This window comes from Pristiophorus japonicus, chromosome 14 (genome assembly GCF_044704955.1).
Source record: "Pristiophorus japonicus isolate sPriJap1 chromosome 14, sPriJap1.hap1, whole genome shotgun sequence".
In the NCBI taxonomy this organism is placed as follows: Eukaryota; Metazoa; Chordata; class Chondrichthyes; family Pristiophoridae; genus Pristiophorus; species Pristiophorus japonicus.
Genome location: NC_091990.1, coordinates 132,295,522 through 132,313,209, shown reverse-complemented (window position 1 = coordinate 132,313,209; position 17,688 = coordinate 132,295,522). Strand labels below are relative to the sequence as shown.

General features: G+C 40.0%; 1 protein-coding gene across 5 annotated transcripts in view; it reads right to left on the bottom strand.

The window, feature by feature from the left end:
- Positions 1-17,688, bottom strand: part of ppp6r3 (protein phosphatase 6, regulatory subunit 3) — a 150,468-nt gene that overhangs the window by 9,851 nt on the left and 122,929 nt on the right. For 4 of the 5 annotated variants that reach the window (XM_070899622.1, XM_070899624.1, XM_070899626.1 and 1 more), the window contains exons 21-23: positions 14,653-14,851; positions 11,816-11,932; positions 11,017-11,106 (exon numbers count right to left, since the gene is read on the bottom strand). In XM_070899622.1, coding sequence (XP_070755723.1) covers positions 11,017-11,106; positions 11,816-11,932; positions 14,653-14,851 — 406 coding nt within the window. Of the gene's footprint in view, positions 1-11,012; positions 11,107-11,815; positions 11,933-14,652; positions 14,852-17,688 lie in introns of those variants that run through there. The other variant, XM_070899625.1, reaches the window with a different exon arrangement.

Sequence of the window (17,688 nt, the reverse complement as noted above, 5' to 3'; positions counted from 1 at the left end):
TAACGGGGATTCTGAATAAAACAGATGAAAAAGCCTGCTGACAAAGAAACAGCTAACATTCATTGCATATAATGGCACCTATTGGGTGTGTGGCCACAAGGCCTACCCTTGGCTGCCCCAGAATTGGATGGGATGCTGCTATTTAGCCTACATTGTGCCTTATATGTATCATATAAAGTCACTGTCGGAACAGTTACACCGTCCTAAGAGAGCCATCACAGAAACAGAGAGGTTCTTTGCTATCCTGATCCCTGGGTATGGGACCGCCAAACTGGCAAGGGAATCCATTAACATGGCATCCGTTGTGGAACGAGTAGCCAATGATACCTCAGAGGCCCTAGTTAAAATCAATGCAGAAATGGTAGCAATCCGCACAGTAGCCCTACAGAATAGACTGGCCCTTGATTACATCCTGGCTGAAAAGGGAGGTACTTGCACCCTACTCGGAACTGAGTGTTGCACATATATCCCAGATAGCTCCGAAGAAATTACCCACTTAGCGGAGTATATCCAAAAGGAGGTAGAAAAACTTAAGCAACCCCCATCATTCACTTTGTGGAGTGGAGCCACTGAATGGCTAGGTTGAATAGGAACTTCATTGGTGGAAGGTTTAATTCTATTTGTTGGAATTGTTTTACTTTTATATTGCTTGTTTATGTTGATTAAATGTTGTTGCGACCAGGCAGCTGTAGCTGCTGTCCCGCAGGTGAGACACCTTGCAGGTCCCAGCAGACCGTCTGTACGTGGCACAGGAGTATGTTATGCTTAAGGAAAGGTTGTTTACTGGTTAAATTAAGATATTGATTTGGATTAAATTGGAATAAGGTTAATTAACCTACTAAATAAAACCAGACTTCCATTGTGGCCACGATGTCAAAATGGTCAAAATGGCTGTATTTTATACTTGGATCAATTTACAGAAAAGAACTCTCCTTCTTTGATCTTATTGGCTCAATTGAAAGTCTTTTAACATTTTATTGGCTCGCTACCCAAGGTCCGAAAATGTCAAGTTGATTGATAAGTTAATGCAACATGCCGAACTGCATGTAGCAGTCTTGACTTGGGGGTCTGTGAATTTTCACAGCCTGTTTGAATTCTCTATCAAGTCGGGTTGGTGTAAATTTGTGTGGAAGCTACTGGTCCGGACATGTGGTGAAACACATCAACAAATTTTAGAAGGAAACTCTATTAACATGTATGAAATTATTTTGTAGAATGTTTAACCAGTGATACCTGATGTTTTATGATTCAGTTTGTGAAAGAATCAAAGGGGAGGGATTGATAGAGAATTCAAACAGGCTGTGAAAATTCACAGACCCCCAAGTCAAGACTGCTACATGCAGTTCGGCATGTTGCATTAACTTATCAACTTGACATTTTCGGACCTTGGGTAGCGAGCCAATAAAACTTTAAAAGACTTTCAATTGAGCCAATAAGATCAAAGAAGGAGAGTTCTTTTCTGTAAATTGATCCAAGTATAAAATACAGCCATTTTGACCATGTGTCTCAGTAAGAACAAAGACCTGGCTTGAAGCCAAGACGTATGTTGCTCTCTGCCGAGATTAAAAAGTTAAAACTACCATCGAAGTTCGTATTCCATTGGAAATTAAGAGATCTAACAATTGATAATGATTTTAAATTATTAAAATTAAGTCAGTGCCGCTGGGGCCCGAGACGAACAGATAAGTATTGAGAAACTACACCAGGACACTTCTGAGGAAGAAATAGGTATGTGGACAAAGCAGGGCGCAACGCAAGGGAAGGATAACGTTTGGAGACGAAACGACAAGGTAATGGTGCCTGAATGCATACAGAATAACTTATTGGAGTTGCATTATGGCCTGTCTCATTCAGGATGAGGGGCCATGACCGGGAGACTTGGGAAAGATTGGTGGTGGAAGGGGATGGGGAGAGATATTGCCAAATATTGCCATCGATGCGTTACATGAGCACAATATAATCCAGGCATCCCCATTAAAATTAAAATGGGACACCAGCCCCATCCACAGGGGCCATGGGAACACGTACAAATTGATTTCACAGGTCCTTTGCCCCCATCCCATGGAAAAAAGATATTGCCTAGTGATTATAGATCAATTTACCCGGTGGGTGGAAGCTTTTCCCACACGTGATTGCACTGCCTCAACAGTGGCAAGGGTGATTCCTTTCTACTTCTATTTTGCTTTCTCTCCCGCTGTAGCTGCACCGGTACGCCTTTTATAGGCCGCTCCCGCCCCTCACCAACTGCCGCTGGCTCTCGATCTCCCGCTGGGCCTTTTATAGGCCGCTCCCGCCTCTCACCAACTGCCGCTGGCTCTCGATCTCCCGCTGGGCCTTTTTCTCGATCTTTTAACGATCTCCTCTTAAAAGATCTTCTCGGAATGAGTGATCACAATATGGTTGAATTTGTAATACAGATTGAGGATGAGGAAGTTGTATCAGAAACGAGGGTACTATGCTTAAACAAAGGGGACTATAGTGGGATGAGGGCAGAGTTGGCTAAAGTAGACTGGAAACAAGGACTAAACGGTGGCACAATTGAGGAACAGTGGAGGACTTTTAAGGAGCTCTTTCATAGTGCGCAAAAAAAATATATTCCAGTGAAAAAGAAGGGCGGCAAGAGAAGTGATAACCAGCCGTGGATAACCAAGGAAATAAAGGAGTGTATCAAATTAAAAACCAATGCGTACAAGGTGGCCAAGGTTAGTGGGAAACTAGAAGATTGGGAAAATTTTAAACGACAGCAAAGAATGACTAAGAAAGCAATAAAGAAAGGAAAGATAGATTACGAATGTAAACTGGCGCAAAACATAAAAACAGATAGTAAAAGCTTTTACCGATATATAAAACGGAAGAGAGTGACTAAAGTAAATGTTGGTCCCTTAGATGATGAGAAGGGAGATTTAATAATGGGAAATGTGGAAATGGCTGAGACCTTAAACAATTATTTTGCTTCCGTCTTCATAGTGGAAGACACAAAAACAATGCCAAAATTTGTAGGCCACAGGAATGTGGGAAGGGAGGGCCTTGAGACAATCACTATCACTAGGGGAGTAGTGCTGGACAGGCTAATGGGACTGAAGGTAGACAAGTCCCCTGGTTCTGATGAAATACATCCCAGGGTATTAAAAGAGATGGCTGAAGTTATAGCAGATGCATTCGTTATAATCTACCAAAGTTCTCTGGACTCTGGGGAGGTACCAGCGGATTGGAGAGCAGCTAATGTAACGCCTCTGTTTAAAAAAAGGGGCAGGCAAAAGGCAGGTAGCTATAGGCCGGTTAGTTTAACATCTGTAGTGGGGAAAATGCTTGAAACTATTAAGGAAGAAATAGCGGGACATCTGGATAGGAATAGTGCAATCAAGCAGACGCAGCATGGATTCATGAAAGGGAAATCATGTTTAACTAACTTACTGGAATTCTTTGAGGATATAACGAGCATGGTGGATAGAGGTGTACCGATGGATGTGGTGTATTTAGATTTCCAAAAGGCATTCGATAAGGTGCCACACAAAAGGTTACTGCAGAAGATAAAGGTACGCGGAGTCAGAGGAAATGTATTAGCATGGATAGAGAATTGGCTGGCGAACAGAAAGCAGAGAGTCGGGATAAATGGGTCCTTTTCCGGTTGGAAATCAGTGGTTAGTGGTGTGCCACAGGGGTCAGTGCTGGGACCACAACTGTTTACAATATACATCGATGACCTAGAAGAGGGAACAGAGTGTAGTGCAACAAAATTTGCAGATGACACTAAGATTAGTGGGAATGCGGGTTGTGTAGAGGACTCAGAGACTGCAAGGAGATTTGGATAGGTTAAGCGAATGGGCTAAGGTTTGGCAGATGGAATACAATGTCGGAAAGTGTGAGGTCATCCACTTGGGGAAAAAAAAACCAGTAAAAGGGAATATTATTTGAATGGGGAGAAATTACAACATGCTGTGGTGCAAAGGGACCTGGGGGTCCTTGTGCATGAAACTCTTTTGAGTTTCCTTGTGCATGAATCCCAAAAGGTTAGTTTGCAGGTGCAGCAGGTAATCAGGAAGGCAAATGGAATATTGGCCTTCATTGCGAAAGGGATGGAGTACAAAAGCAGGGAGGTCTTGCTGCAACTGTATAAGGTATTGGTAAGGCCGCACCTGGAGTACTGCGTGCAGTTTTGGTCACCTTACTTAAGAAAGGATATACTAGCTTTGGAAGGGGTACAGAGACGATTCACTAGGCTGATTCCAGAAATGAGGGGTTTACCTTATGATGATCGATTGAGTCGACTGGGTCTTTACTCCTTGGAGTTCAGAAGGATGAGGGGTGATCTTATAGAAACATTTAAAATAATGAAAGGGATAGACAAGATAGAGGCAGAGAGGTTGTTTCCACTGGTCAGGGAGACTAGAACTAGGGGGCACAGCCTCAAAATACAGAGGAGCCAATTTAAAACAGAGTTGAGAAGAAATTTCTTCTCCCAGAGGGTTGTGAATCTGGAATTCTCTGCCCAAGGAAGCAGTTGAGGCTAGCTCATTGAATGTTTTCAAGTCAAAGATAGATAGATTTTTAAGCAATAAGGGAATTAAGGGTTACGGAGAGAGGGCGGGTAAGTGGAGCTGAGTCCACGACCAGATCAGCCATGATCTTATTGAATGGCGGGGCAGGCTCGAGGGGCTAGATGGCCTACTCCTGTTCCTAATTCTTATGTTCTTATAATGACCGAGCAGGTAATTCCCAGATGGGGAGTGCCTCTTCAAATAGATTCCGACCAAGGCACCCACTTCACTGGAAAAAATTGTAAAAACAATATGCCAGCTGATGGGCATAAAACAAAAATTCCACATCCCCTACCACCCGCAGAGTTCTGGAATAGTAGAGTGCATGAACCGAACCGTACCCTTAAGAACACCCTGGCAAAGGCCGTGCAAACGTCAGGAAAAACGTGGACAGAAGTATTACCATTATATTGATGAAGTTAAGAGCCACAACAAACCGGACAACCGGATTAACTCCTTATGAACTAATGACTGGAAGGGCGATGCAATTACCAGAGAACATCATAACAGGGGGGGGCCGATGTAGGCCCATTAAAAGACAAAATAAAACGGTATGTTTTGGAATTAAGTACTCAATTAAAAGGGATGCGTAAATTAGTTAGGGACAATCAGGAAGAAAGAGACGCGGAAGCAGAGCTTACAAAGCTCCCTGAAGTCCCGTTGGCGGGAAGTCGCGTTATGGTAAGGGTCCTCCCGGGAAAACCGGGGTTTGCCCCAAAAATGGATAGGACCGTATGAGGTTATAATCAGCAGGGACATTTGTGCCTGCATCGATGTTAAAGGGAACGGACAATGGAAGCATCGGACCCAGCTTAAGGTTTTTGAACCAGCCGTTTAGCACACGTATTAGTTGTTGTTGTTTGTCTATTTACAGATTGACAGCGAGAGATTCTTCAAGCAAGCCATATGGCCATTTTGCCTTTAACTATTTGTTAATTATAGAGTAATAAGATGAAACTATATATTGCGATCGGTGCAATTATCATGGTTCGTGTTAGGTCCGGCCTGCTAGCTAGACCGAAACAAGAGTTACATGTGAATACCTTTTTGTACATGTCTTATGTTTATGCGCAAAATGAGAACTTTTCCAGTTGCTGGGTATGTTCGCTTATCCCCATACATAGCAAAGGAGGCATCCCTTTGAGGTCAATCTCCCTTAACATTTCGGAAGTAGCGGAGTGGGTAATGCGACAAAACGGTACAGGGGAAGTAAATGATACTTGGAACCAGAGTGGGGATAAAGAAACGTGGAGATCGGGGGGGTTACCTTTTGGATGCATTTGACGGATGGTACCAGCTGGAATACAATAGGTCGGTACGACCCCCGTTCCTGGTTTTGACCAACACCTCAGGAGTTGGAAGGCCCACCGCTGACATTTGTTTCACTAGAAACCTGACCGGTGAGGAAACAGGTTTTGTAGCAGGATACTTTAACCTCACTAGGTGGAACATAATAGCCACCGAAACAACAAACCAGGGGTTCTTTGAAATAGAGGGTTTGAAGAATCAGACAAGTAGTCAGGACTGGGACCCTAAGATTAGGTAGCGACGGGGGGGCTAAGAGAGAGATTGGGATCGAATCTAACAGCACACAATGGCACGTATTTTGTGTGCGGGCACAAGGCCTACCCCTGGTTGCCACAGGACTGGAGGGGGTCCTGTTATTTGGGATATGTGGTCCCCTTTTATCAGACGGGTACTTACTTTAGCAGAAGTACAGACACCAGGTCGACTAAGACGAGATCTTACCCCGGTAGAGAGGCTATTTGGGGTCATGATGCTCCCATTCGGGATAGGACGCACCATGGATGAATTACGTAACCTAGAGAGGGTACTGGAACAGATAGTCAACGACACTGCTGAAGCAATGGAGGGCATAACGGCTGAAATGGTAGCCATACGCACAATGGTACTCCAGAACCGAATGGCCCTAGATACTAGCACAAAGTGGGGGCACATGTGCCTTAATTGGAGCTGAATGTTGCACTTACATTCCCGATAATTCAGAAAACATAACCAACCTCGCTGATCACATAAGGGGAGAGGTAATGAAGTTATCCACGACAGCAGGAGGATCTGGCTGATTTGACTGGCTGTTAGGGGAATCCTGGGGGTCCTATCTTATGCATGGAGTAATTGTTCTGGTTGTAATAATAATTACTTGCTGTCTGATTATCGGGTGTTTTGATATCTGCTGTAAAGTTATGATGGCTCAACTGATGCCAGTAGCCAGTGTAATCGTCGAAGAAGAAGCACACCTGATGGAAATACCTGAAGACACCAAGGATGAAGAAACAGACGAAGTTGACACCGACCACTATCTTTGAAGGGTAGCCTGGAGCTACAGGCAAGGTGGACATACGGAACATCAGGGAAGTAACATACCCCAAAGGACGAATATATGACAATATGATACTATCATTGTGGTCATCTGGATTTCGTGAACATCCTCCATGACCAAAAGGGGGAATATTGTTGGAGCGGATTTTTGGACATATACTTGACTAGTATACGGGACCAAACATTTGCTTTTATTTTCCCCTTTAATGAATTTTGTAAGGGACAATACTGATGCATTATGCTTTATATAAAAAAAGTTAGACTTCAAGGTATGCTGGCCTTGAGTTATGGAGATAGGAAAGTGAGATAATGAACGACTGGAGAGATAAGTTCTGAGTATGTTTGTCTATACTGGTGCCAAAAGGCCTGCCCTTGTTTATAATGCCCTGTCACAATGCAGGCTGGTTTATATCAAAAAACTCAGCCTTGGATGAAAAGCTTTGTCTCCAATGTGATTTGTAAGATAAAAGAACCTCACTGGAGATACCAAATTGAGTCGTGGTTCAGAGACAGGGGTCTCTAACACTTCTCCCAAAGCTTTGTCTCCGATTTAATAAACCTCTCTTTATATATTATACAGTCTTGGAAATATTTTTCCACAACAAAATATAATGCTAAAAGTCAACTTGCAGCATTAGCACCTCTTGCCCAATGAACTTCATTCAGCAATCTGAATGTACCATAATACACTGATGGGCAACATTGCTGAAGGTGAAGTGCACTCTGCCAAACTAAATAGTACATCACCAGAATGCTAATGTTAAACTCAGCAAAATCTGGAGATATTGATGCTAATTTTAGAATTCATCTGTGGATGGGAGGAGGAGGAGGAGAAAAAATAGCATGGGGGAGAGAGATTATCTAATTTAATCTTAAATTCAGATGGATTAGTGATCATACGACAATAATGACAATTACTGACAGATCCACCATATTAACCTGGTTGTTGAGCACCATCGTGCTACAAAACACAGCTGGAAGAATAGGAAATTGTCAGCTAGGATACAGCTGTGAAAGGCCATCTTCACCAAGAGATACATGTTAAGTTCATCTGGCTCATCCCATAAAACCCAAGGTGCAGACAGAATAGCCTTTTCCAAATGTAGCAACAGTAGACAAGCTTATTGTATACAATCTTTAGACATACAAAGTGCTTACAACTTGAAATCCATTTAGACACCAGAATAGACAATACTTCAACAAAGCAGTTACTTGGAATTGGAAATACAGTATCAACATTTGGAGAAGACACCAAATTGGGGTGTATAGTTAATACTAAGGAAGACTGCAACAAAATAGAGAAAGACATCAAAAACTTCCAGAATGGATATGTAAATGACAAATATATTTGAATATAGTTAAGTGTAAGGTGGTGCATTTTGGTAGGAGGAATAAAGAAAATACTATGTGGAAAATAGAGAGTCTAAATAGGGGAGAGATACAAAGGGATTAAGGGGTACAAATTCACAAATCATTAAAAGTAACAACACAGCATAACAGCCTTTAAAGTGAAAACAAAACACTGGGGTTCATTTCTAGAGGGATAGAATTCAAAAGCAGAGAAAGTGTGTTAAACTTGTATAGAACCTCAATTAAACCAGAGTACTGTGCAGAATTCCAGTCTCCATATTACAAAAAGGACATAGAATGTCCAGAAAGTGCAAAAAAGGTGCACAAGGATGATGCCAGAACTGAGCGCACAACTATCTGGGAGACAAGAAAAATCTAGGGGCCATAAATATAAAAGTCACTAATGAGGCCTGTTGCTGGTGCTGTGAAATTTGATGTAATGTACTTAATGCAGCGATAATGACAAGCCTCCAATAAAGAGCACAATCTGCCCATCTATAAAAAAAAATTCAAATGTGAAATCACACTTCCTTTGTCTCTCTCCTCTTGGATAACAAACGTGTCTTATACCATGTAACCTTAGTTACATTTTAACCAGTCAATCTAAATTAATCCAATTTAACCACTCGGTCAAAAAGTAAATTAAGTATGCGAAATATTATTCGAAAACCATCACAATCTTTCATATATAAAGCACATCATGCTACATTGAGAAAGGGAAAAAAAAAATCACTCACAGAACTCAGCTGTGCATTACATGCATTTTTAATTTAAACTTAAAAACTATACTTGAAGTTGTTTCTTTCACATCATCTGCCATCACCAGCTGGAGAAAATCAAGATCTTCTCTGAAGCTGTGTGTGAAGACACAGGTAGCCATGAAAACATAGCCAAGTACACACTCCACAGTATAGAAATGCAGATTGCCTTTAAGGCAACAGGGACAAGATGTTGCTGGCGAAATGGGGAATAGAACAGCAGCATATAAGCTCAAAGTAATGAGTTTAGTGTCTCATTGTGGAAAGGGTGGAGGACAGAGTACTGGTGTGCATGCTGCGAAGTTGACACCAGTTACTTTAAATAGAATTCAAGTTCTGGATTTAGTGCAACAGGAAAGCACGTGTCCTGGTATGCTCCTCAGTGTAAGTAGTGTATTAAAAGACTTGCATTTATATAGCGCCTTTCACAGCCTCAGCACGTCCCAAAGCGCATTACAGCCAATGAAGTACTTCTGAAATGTAGCCACTGTTGTAATGTAGGATTAATCATATACCAGTGAAATTTTGCAATTGTGCTTTACGTAAACAAAACTAGTGTTAGTCCAGTAGACTGCCCATAGGGTTGCTATACCAACGAGCATGTGTCAAATTGGCAGAAATGCCAAGAGGTGAATATCCATATTCACAATTCTCCAAAATTAGTGAAACACCAGGGTCCAGCCCAAGCAATCTAGGGCCAGAATCACATTTTCTGCTCAGGAAGTTGGAACGGCAATGTTCATTTTTCCATCAATACTGGTTACTTTATTCAGGAATAACAAGGATGACATATACGTGTCTCCATTTTCTCTGGTGTCATGCAACTGATATGAACTCATACACTATTGAAATATATCTGCAGATGTGCAAATAACTTACATGAAAGTCTTGTAATTACATTACAGTATAATGGCATACACTGTATTTACCCCCAAATGTATTTGTGGGTTATAAAATTCAACATAATAGGTGATGTATTTAAATATTCAAAACAGGGAACTATTTCTATACAAAGGAAAAAATAGGCAACTTGCTTACATCAGTGACAGCTGAACTGCACGAGTCACTCTAATTAAGTGAGCAAGCCTTTAATAGCACTCTACACCGAACAAACAAAAATCACTCACTTGCAGTTCGACAATACCTGTACAAATAATGGACCCAATGTGCTAGTTTAATTACTTTATACATTATATGCTACGTAGAAATGTTTCCCTGACAATTTATAAACAAACAGATTTTTGTTTTAGAATGAGATTTCCATGTTTCCTAATATCAATGGCTAAGATTATGACCTTAAGCAATCCATGCTTATAATTTAAACCAATGTAATAAGTAATTTTCCGTTTCTGGAGGTATTCAATACCCTAGTTTGTTAGGATTACATAGGATATACATCACATATACAGGCCATTCAGCCCAACCAGTCCATGCCGGCGTTTATGCTCCACTCGAGCCTCCTCTCACCTTTCCTCATCAGCATAGCCCTCATATGCTTATCTAGCCTCCCCTTAAATGCATCTATACTATTCCCTTCAATCACTCCCTGTGGTAGTGAGTTCCACATTCTCACCACTCTTTTGGTAAAGTTTCTTCTGAATTCCCTATTTGATTTCTTGATGACTATCTTATATTGATGGCCTCTAGTTTTGTTCTTCCCCATAAGTGGAAACACTATCTACTCTATCAAAACATTTCATAATTTTAAAGATCTCTATTAGGCCACTCCTCAGCCTTCTCTTTTAAAGAGAAAAGAAATCAACCTGTTCATCCTTTCCCCAACAGGTATACCCTCACATAGTATTAAAACCTAAACTAAATAGTAACAGTGTACTTAATTCTTGTTTGATAATGCATAACTCAGAAGTATTTGAAAGTAGTTGCCAGAGATGACAGTTAGATAATGCATTGTGATCCACATTCATTTGCACAATGAGTGCCCACTGCATTTTCCATTACAAATATAAATTAGCAATACTGAAGCTATAATACTGTGTGAATATAATGCACAGACTGCAGAGGAAGCTTACTTGACTTCTTGCATTGACGTCACATCGTCAACAGGCCCATTCAAGGTATCTTTTCCTCGCGATTTTATACTCTCTTCAGAAGGCTTCAAGCTGTTGATAAAATAGTTTGTGTTAAATAGAGACTTAACCGCAGTATAAAATACTAATTAATTCTATCATAATCTTTACTCTTGATAAACTGAAAATCATCTGCTTTTAGTACTGATATATGCATATATGACATCGATCACTTTACTGAAAGGGCAAACCATAAATCATTCCAATATAAAGATTGTGTGGAGAAAAAAATTGAAATGTTACAATCCACGCTATAGTATAATTAATAGTCATTTTGTACTATTTAAAGCAAAAGCTCGTTTGTATTCATTCTTTGCAAGTGCTGTTGTGTCAACTGCAATTGGTTAACTCTGAAAACTTAAACTTGAGATTCACCACTGCACCCCCCCACCAGTTTCCATATAAAAAATAAGTAACGTAGAGCATCAATACCCTGTTCTGTACTGAATCTATGGTTCTTATGCCAGTTAAGAGGGATTTCATTAGACAATTAGAAATTCTTCTATAACTCATGCAGTTGATTATTTGAATTTCACACACAAAATACAGGTAAATTAAGATGCCAATTAAGGCTTTAAACTAAAGTTTAATATAGTAGAAACAAAACAGATGCAACAAATAGCCCAAGATTCAAGCCTGCTTGCATATCCATCTACAAATCAATGGGTTGCTCTCAGCAAGCTAGTAAACTACAAGTTATATCATGCACAGTTAAATTCATTATAATTTGAAATGTGCCTACCCATCTGATCGATAATCATTAGACTGTGATGTGTGAGTCACTTTCGGAGCTTCTAAGTTTTCTGATAATACATATTTTGAAGAAACATCTTCAGAGGTAGACAACTTTACTTCCTCACTAATCAGAAAAAAAAACCAAGTTGATCAAATACCTATAAAGTTTTCAAAACAATAAAATGCATGTCCTCTCATACAAGTGTTATGAAAGTCACTTTCCAATCATGCAGTGTGAGAAAATCTTCACATGCAAATGAAAGAAAGCATGAATAAATGAGGATCAGCTTGCAGACACTTTAAACTTTAATGTGGTATTTTGGATGTTGTCTCAAAATCATGCCACAATATGAAAATAAATCTATGATCACATACGGCTGCTTGTTTACACATACAGCATTCAGTTCAGTTACACTTAATTGTAATACATACCGATAGGATTTCAACACTCTGAAGCCACAAGCACGAGAGAAAGAGAAAGGATGCTTAAATTTTGAAAGACTCCAACTAAGCTAGAATGATCTTGTTTTTCAAAAGTTTCACTCAAATATTACTGAATACAGTTGCATTACAACATCTGGCATACTTGCATTATACTGGAAGAAGCCACTACCTAAATATTTCCAAACACATAATTGAGGTTGGAAAAAACACTATAGATCAAAATTTTCATCATAAGCAGAACAAATAATATTTTGCTGTAAGGAAAGCTTTAGTTTTGTTACAAAAGTGAAATACGCTAAAATACAATTAGATCATAAACTAAATATACAGCTGCAATAAATGGTAGATATTCACAGACTATGTGCTACTACACAAAGTCCCAGCTTCACAATTTTTTTTTTAAACTTGTATGACAAAGCACATTTCAAATGTATTTCACCTTATCTAAATAAACCCCAGTGATAGTATTTAAAAATTGTATTCAAGTTACTTGTGTGGGGAATGGTTACCTTTCTCTACCTCAATGTAATGATTCCATGCTATCAATATTCGCCTCATTAGTATTAGTTTTAGAAATCATATATACGCGAGAAAATTATAAATGTGAAAATTAAAGCCATTTCTTTTTTCAAAACATTCAGGGCAATTATATGGATATATAAAAACAGCTTAGTTTTTTTTATCAGCTAAAATTCAGGCATTTGTGATCAAGATTAACTAGGATAAAGACCCAATCACAAATTCAGCTTTTAAAAATACCAACCTTGTACTTATACTACTACAGTTCTTGAATCATTTACGCAGAGGTGCGCGTGGGGAGCATGTAGTTATTCTCGATGGTTTTTGTACATTCAAACACATGAATAAGAATTATGAATTTCCTGTACTTCAGTAATCTTTGACTGATTTGAAAGAAGTAACTGTTGCATGATTTCTTTTCGTATCAGGAGATAATAGAAAGACAGGCTTGTATTCTGCTAAAAGTAAAGTGACTGCGGAACATTTGGATATTTAAAGAATTGCGCTACAGTATAGCAAATACTCAGAACGGAGTTGCATTACATTGCACTTCAGGTACCAATACATCACCAGATGTGCAATGTATGCATTTTCACACATACAATATAATATTTTAGTTAGGTATAGCAAACAGACCATGCACAACAGCATCTGCAACACAAAGTAATATTGTCTGAATAAAATATATACATTAAAATTTTCCTTAAAGACCAAAAGCCCACCCAAAAGCTGGGAAGATAATGTTAAATTTATACAGAAACTTGGTTAGACCACTTTTGGGGGTACTGTGCAATTCTGGTCCCCATACTACAAAATTTCTACATTGAAGCACTCGAAATGATGCAGAAAACATTTACAAATATTATCAGAACTGAGAGGATGTAACTATCAGAAGAGACTGAGCAGGCTGTGGCTTTTTTCACTGGAAAACAAAAGAGAGAGAGACAGACCTTATAGAGAATTTTAAAATTATCAAATGGTTCAATAGGGTGGATTTCAAGAAACCATTGGCATTTATGGATGAGCCCAGAGCAAGAGAGCATAAATATAAGATAGCCACTAACAGATCAAATAAAGAATTTAAGAATTATTTACAGTGATAAAATTATTGAACCCAATATTGGATTGGTTGAAGCGGATAGCATTGACACATTTAAGGGTAGGGTTGATATATAATTATAGACGACCATTTGGCCCACTGAGCCTGTGCCAATATAAGGGAGAAGGAAATAGAAGGGTATGGGAGCAGGGTGGGAGGAGGTAATTAAAGTGGGAGGAAAGCTCATGGAGCATAATCACTGATAAAGACAAGTTGGCCCAAAGGGCATGTTTTTTGTGCTGTAGATTCGATGTAATTCTGTGCAATTCAACTCAGAGAATGCCCTGTTATTCTCATGGATGTAATAAATGATTCAGTAGGTCTTCATTTGATTCCTCGCAGAAATCCAGTCATAAATGCACTGAGAACAGTTTGATGATGCAAGGTGCAAATATCTATTTAACTGTAAATTGCAATATCTGAAAAAATGAGGGTATCAATAAAATGCAAGACAAATAAAACTGGAGTTTAAGAATGGAAAGGCCCCATGCACCAACATTTACTATTCTGTTTATGACAGATGTTTCTGAAACATTTATCACCCATCAAATAATAATCTTTACATCACATAATTCATCCCCTCCCTCATCTACAGTCAAAATGCAAATCAAATTCAATGAATCTAGAAAAAGGTTGGAATGTCATTTTGTAATGTCAGTACTTTCGAGTCCAAATATTATTGACAATCACTGAAGTCTATACACTAATCTTCATCGTGAGAATCTGACTAAAATCATGAAATGCCCCAATTCAATTTTGTGGGGTTTTAATTTGGAACCTACCTTTTAAACACAGCAGTTTCAGTTTTGGCATCTACAGTAAGGCTGACTGTCTCTTTCATGGAGCCATTTGTAACTGTCTCTGTTATTTGGTCAGTAGTTACCTCCTCATCCTCTCCATCAGACAAGTTGGCTTCTACATTTAAGGTGGTTGACACTGCTCTTTGTTCCTTGCAGGCAAGCTGTGAGGTTGCAACAAAATCTGTAGTTTGAAGACAGGATTAAAGATCTGTAGAGCTCCACAACTAGGCATGTAGATGGAGATCACATTTGAAAACTTGGTTTACCATTACCTCAGACAATGTACAATGGTGTAATATGTGTTTTATTATAAATAATGTGTTTAATATGTTAGCTTATCTGCTAGCACAGGTAACAATTTTTTTTAAAGCACAATTGAAGAGTACAATTTACCGAGAAAAAAAAAATCAGAATATATAACACGTGATATTTTATAATTTTTATTAGGTTTCATTATATTATTATTTCCTTCCTCTAAATTATCAAATGTATTTTCATCTCAACCTGCAAATCTTTAAATTTCATGAGTTTAAAAAAAAAGATAAAGGGGGGGGGAATATTTGATAAACTAATCAAACTAGAAAGGATAAAACACCTGGTCCTCATGGATTGCATCCACACATTAAAAGTAGTTAGGGAAGAGATAGCAGAGACCCTGTTACGTATATAAACAACTAGAAAAGGGAACAGTGCCAGAAGAATGGTGGACAGCTAATGTGATTCCTATATTTTAAAAGGGAGATAGAAGTCCAAGGAACTATTGACCAATTAGCTTAACGTCAGTAGAAGGAAAGATATTGTAATCCTTATTCAGAAATCCTCTCTCTAGAAAAACATCTAGAAACTGAAAATATAATAGAGTAGACAACATGGGTCTAGATTCTCGGTGAAAACGGTAGTTTTATGCCAAAATTACTATTTTCGCTGCGCTACCGTTTTTAGGCCTAACTTACATCTGCGCCATCAGTTGCACAAGAATTTGCGGCGCAAACAACGAGTTTCAGCAACTTTAGTCCGGGGCCAGTAGCGCTGCAAGAAAGGCCTGGGGGGGGGGGGGGGGGGGGGGGGGGGGGAAAGAGAAGAGGAAGAGGAGGAGGAGAAGAGAAACAAAACAAAATTGCAAAAAAAAAAAAATTCAAAAACCCTTAGCTACTAAATCACTGAAAAATAATTAACAAAAACTTTAACTTACCTTTTTACAGGTCTTCATATTTACCGCTGCTGGTAGGGTGGCACCAACAGATTTGACCCCGTCGGTATTCTGGGCGTGGCATAAGGGTCGGAAGAGTGCTGAAAGTGCAACGCAAACGGCGTTGTTGCACGTCGGCTCACCTCTCCCCCGGCGGTACCTGGAAGCGTCGCCGCAAAGAGGTGCCCTGAGGATCCCGCCGACCGGGTTTTCACCACGGAGGGTCAAATTGTGGCGAAAACCCGGTCGCAAAGTCGGTGAAAATGCAGCTCCATGGATTCCAAAAGGAAAGGGCATGCTTGACCAAATCACTAAATTCTTTGAAGTAACAGAAAGGATAGGCAAGGGTAATGCAGTAGACGCAATATATTTGGATTTCCAAAAGGCCTTCAATAAGGTATGCATAGACTCATGACTAAGGTCAGAACATGTGGAGTCAGGGGACAAGTAGCAGAATGGATAGCAAGCTGGATACAAAGCAGAAAACAGTAAGTAGGGCTTAAATGTGGTTACTCAGATTGGCAAAAGGTAGTTTTCCCACAAAGATCGGTGCTGGGACTACTATTGTTCAACATTCACATAACTGACTTGGACTCGAGAATCAGGTCCAATTTTGAAATTGGCCATTTACATGAAATTGACGGTGTAGTTAATACAGGAGGACTGTGACAAAAAACAGGAAGACATTAATAAACTTGCAGAACGGGTGTATAATTGGCAAATACACCCATCTTGGCCTACTCCTAAGGTCCCCACCATCACAGAAGCCAGTCTTCAGCCAATTCGATTCACTCCACGATATCAAGAAACGGCTGAGCACACTGGATACAGCAAAAGCTATGGGCCCCAGCAACATTCCAGCTGCAGTGCTGAAGACTTGTGCTCCAGAACTAGCTTCGCCTCTAGCCAAGCTATGCCAGTACAGTTACAACACTGGCATCTACCCAGCAGTGGAAAATTGCCAAGGTACATCCTGTCCACAAAAAAAGGGAGAAATCCAATCCGGCAAATTACCACCCCTTAAAGCCTACTCTCAGTAAAGTGATGGAAGAAGTCATTGGGAGTGCTATCAAGCAGCTCAGTTTGAGTTGTGTCAGGACCACTTAGCTCCAGACTGCATTACAGCCTTAGTCCAAACATGGACAATATAGTTGAATTCTAGGAGGTGAGGTGAGAAGAGAATGACTGCCCTTGACATCAAGGCAGCATTTGACCAAGTGTGGCATCAAGGAGCCCTTGTTAACTGAAGTCAATGGGGATCTAGCACAAAGGAAGATGATTGTGGTTGTTGCAGGCCAATCATCTCGATCCCAGGACATCACTGTGAAAATTTCCTCAGGTTAGTGTCCTAGGCCCAACCATCTTCAGCTGCTTTTAGCAATAACCTTCCCTCTATCATAAGGTCAGAAGTGGGGATGTTCGCTGATGATTGCACAATGTTCGGTTCCAATCAATCGCAGCCCCTCAGATCGTGCCCGCATGCAGCAAGACAACAACATTCAGGCTTGGGCTGATATGTGGCAGGTAACATTCTCACCACATAAGTTTCAAGCAATGACCATCTCCAACAAGAGACAGTATAACCACCTCTTCCTTGACATTCAATGGCATTACCATCATCGAATCCGCCACCATCAATATCCTGGGGGTCACCAATGATCAGGATCTTAGCTGGGCCAGCCACAAATACTGTGGCTACAAGAGCAGGCCAGAAGCTAAATATTCTGTGGCAAGTGACTGATGTCCTAACTCCCCAAATCCTTTTCACCATCTGCTAGTCACAAATCAGGAGGTGTGATGGAATACTCTCCTGGATGAGTTTAGCTCCA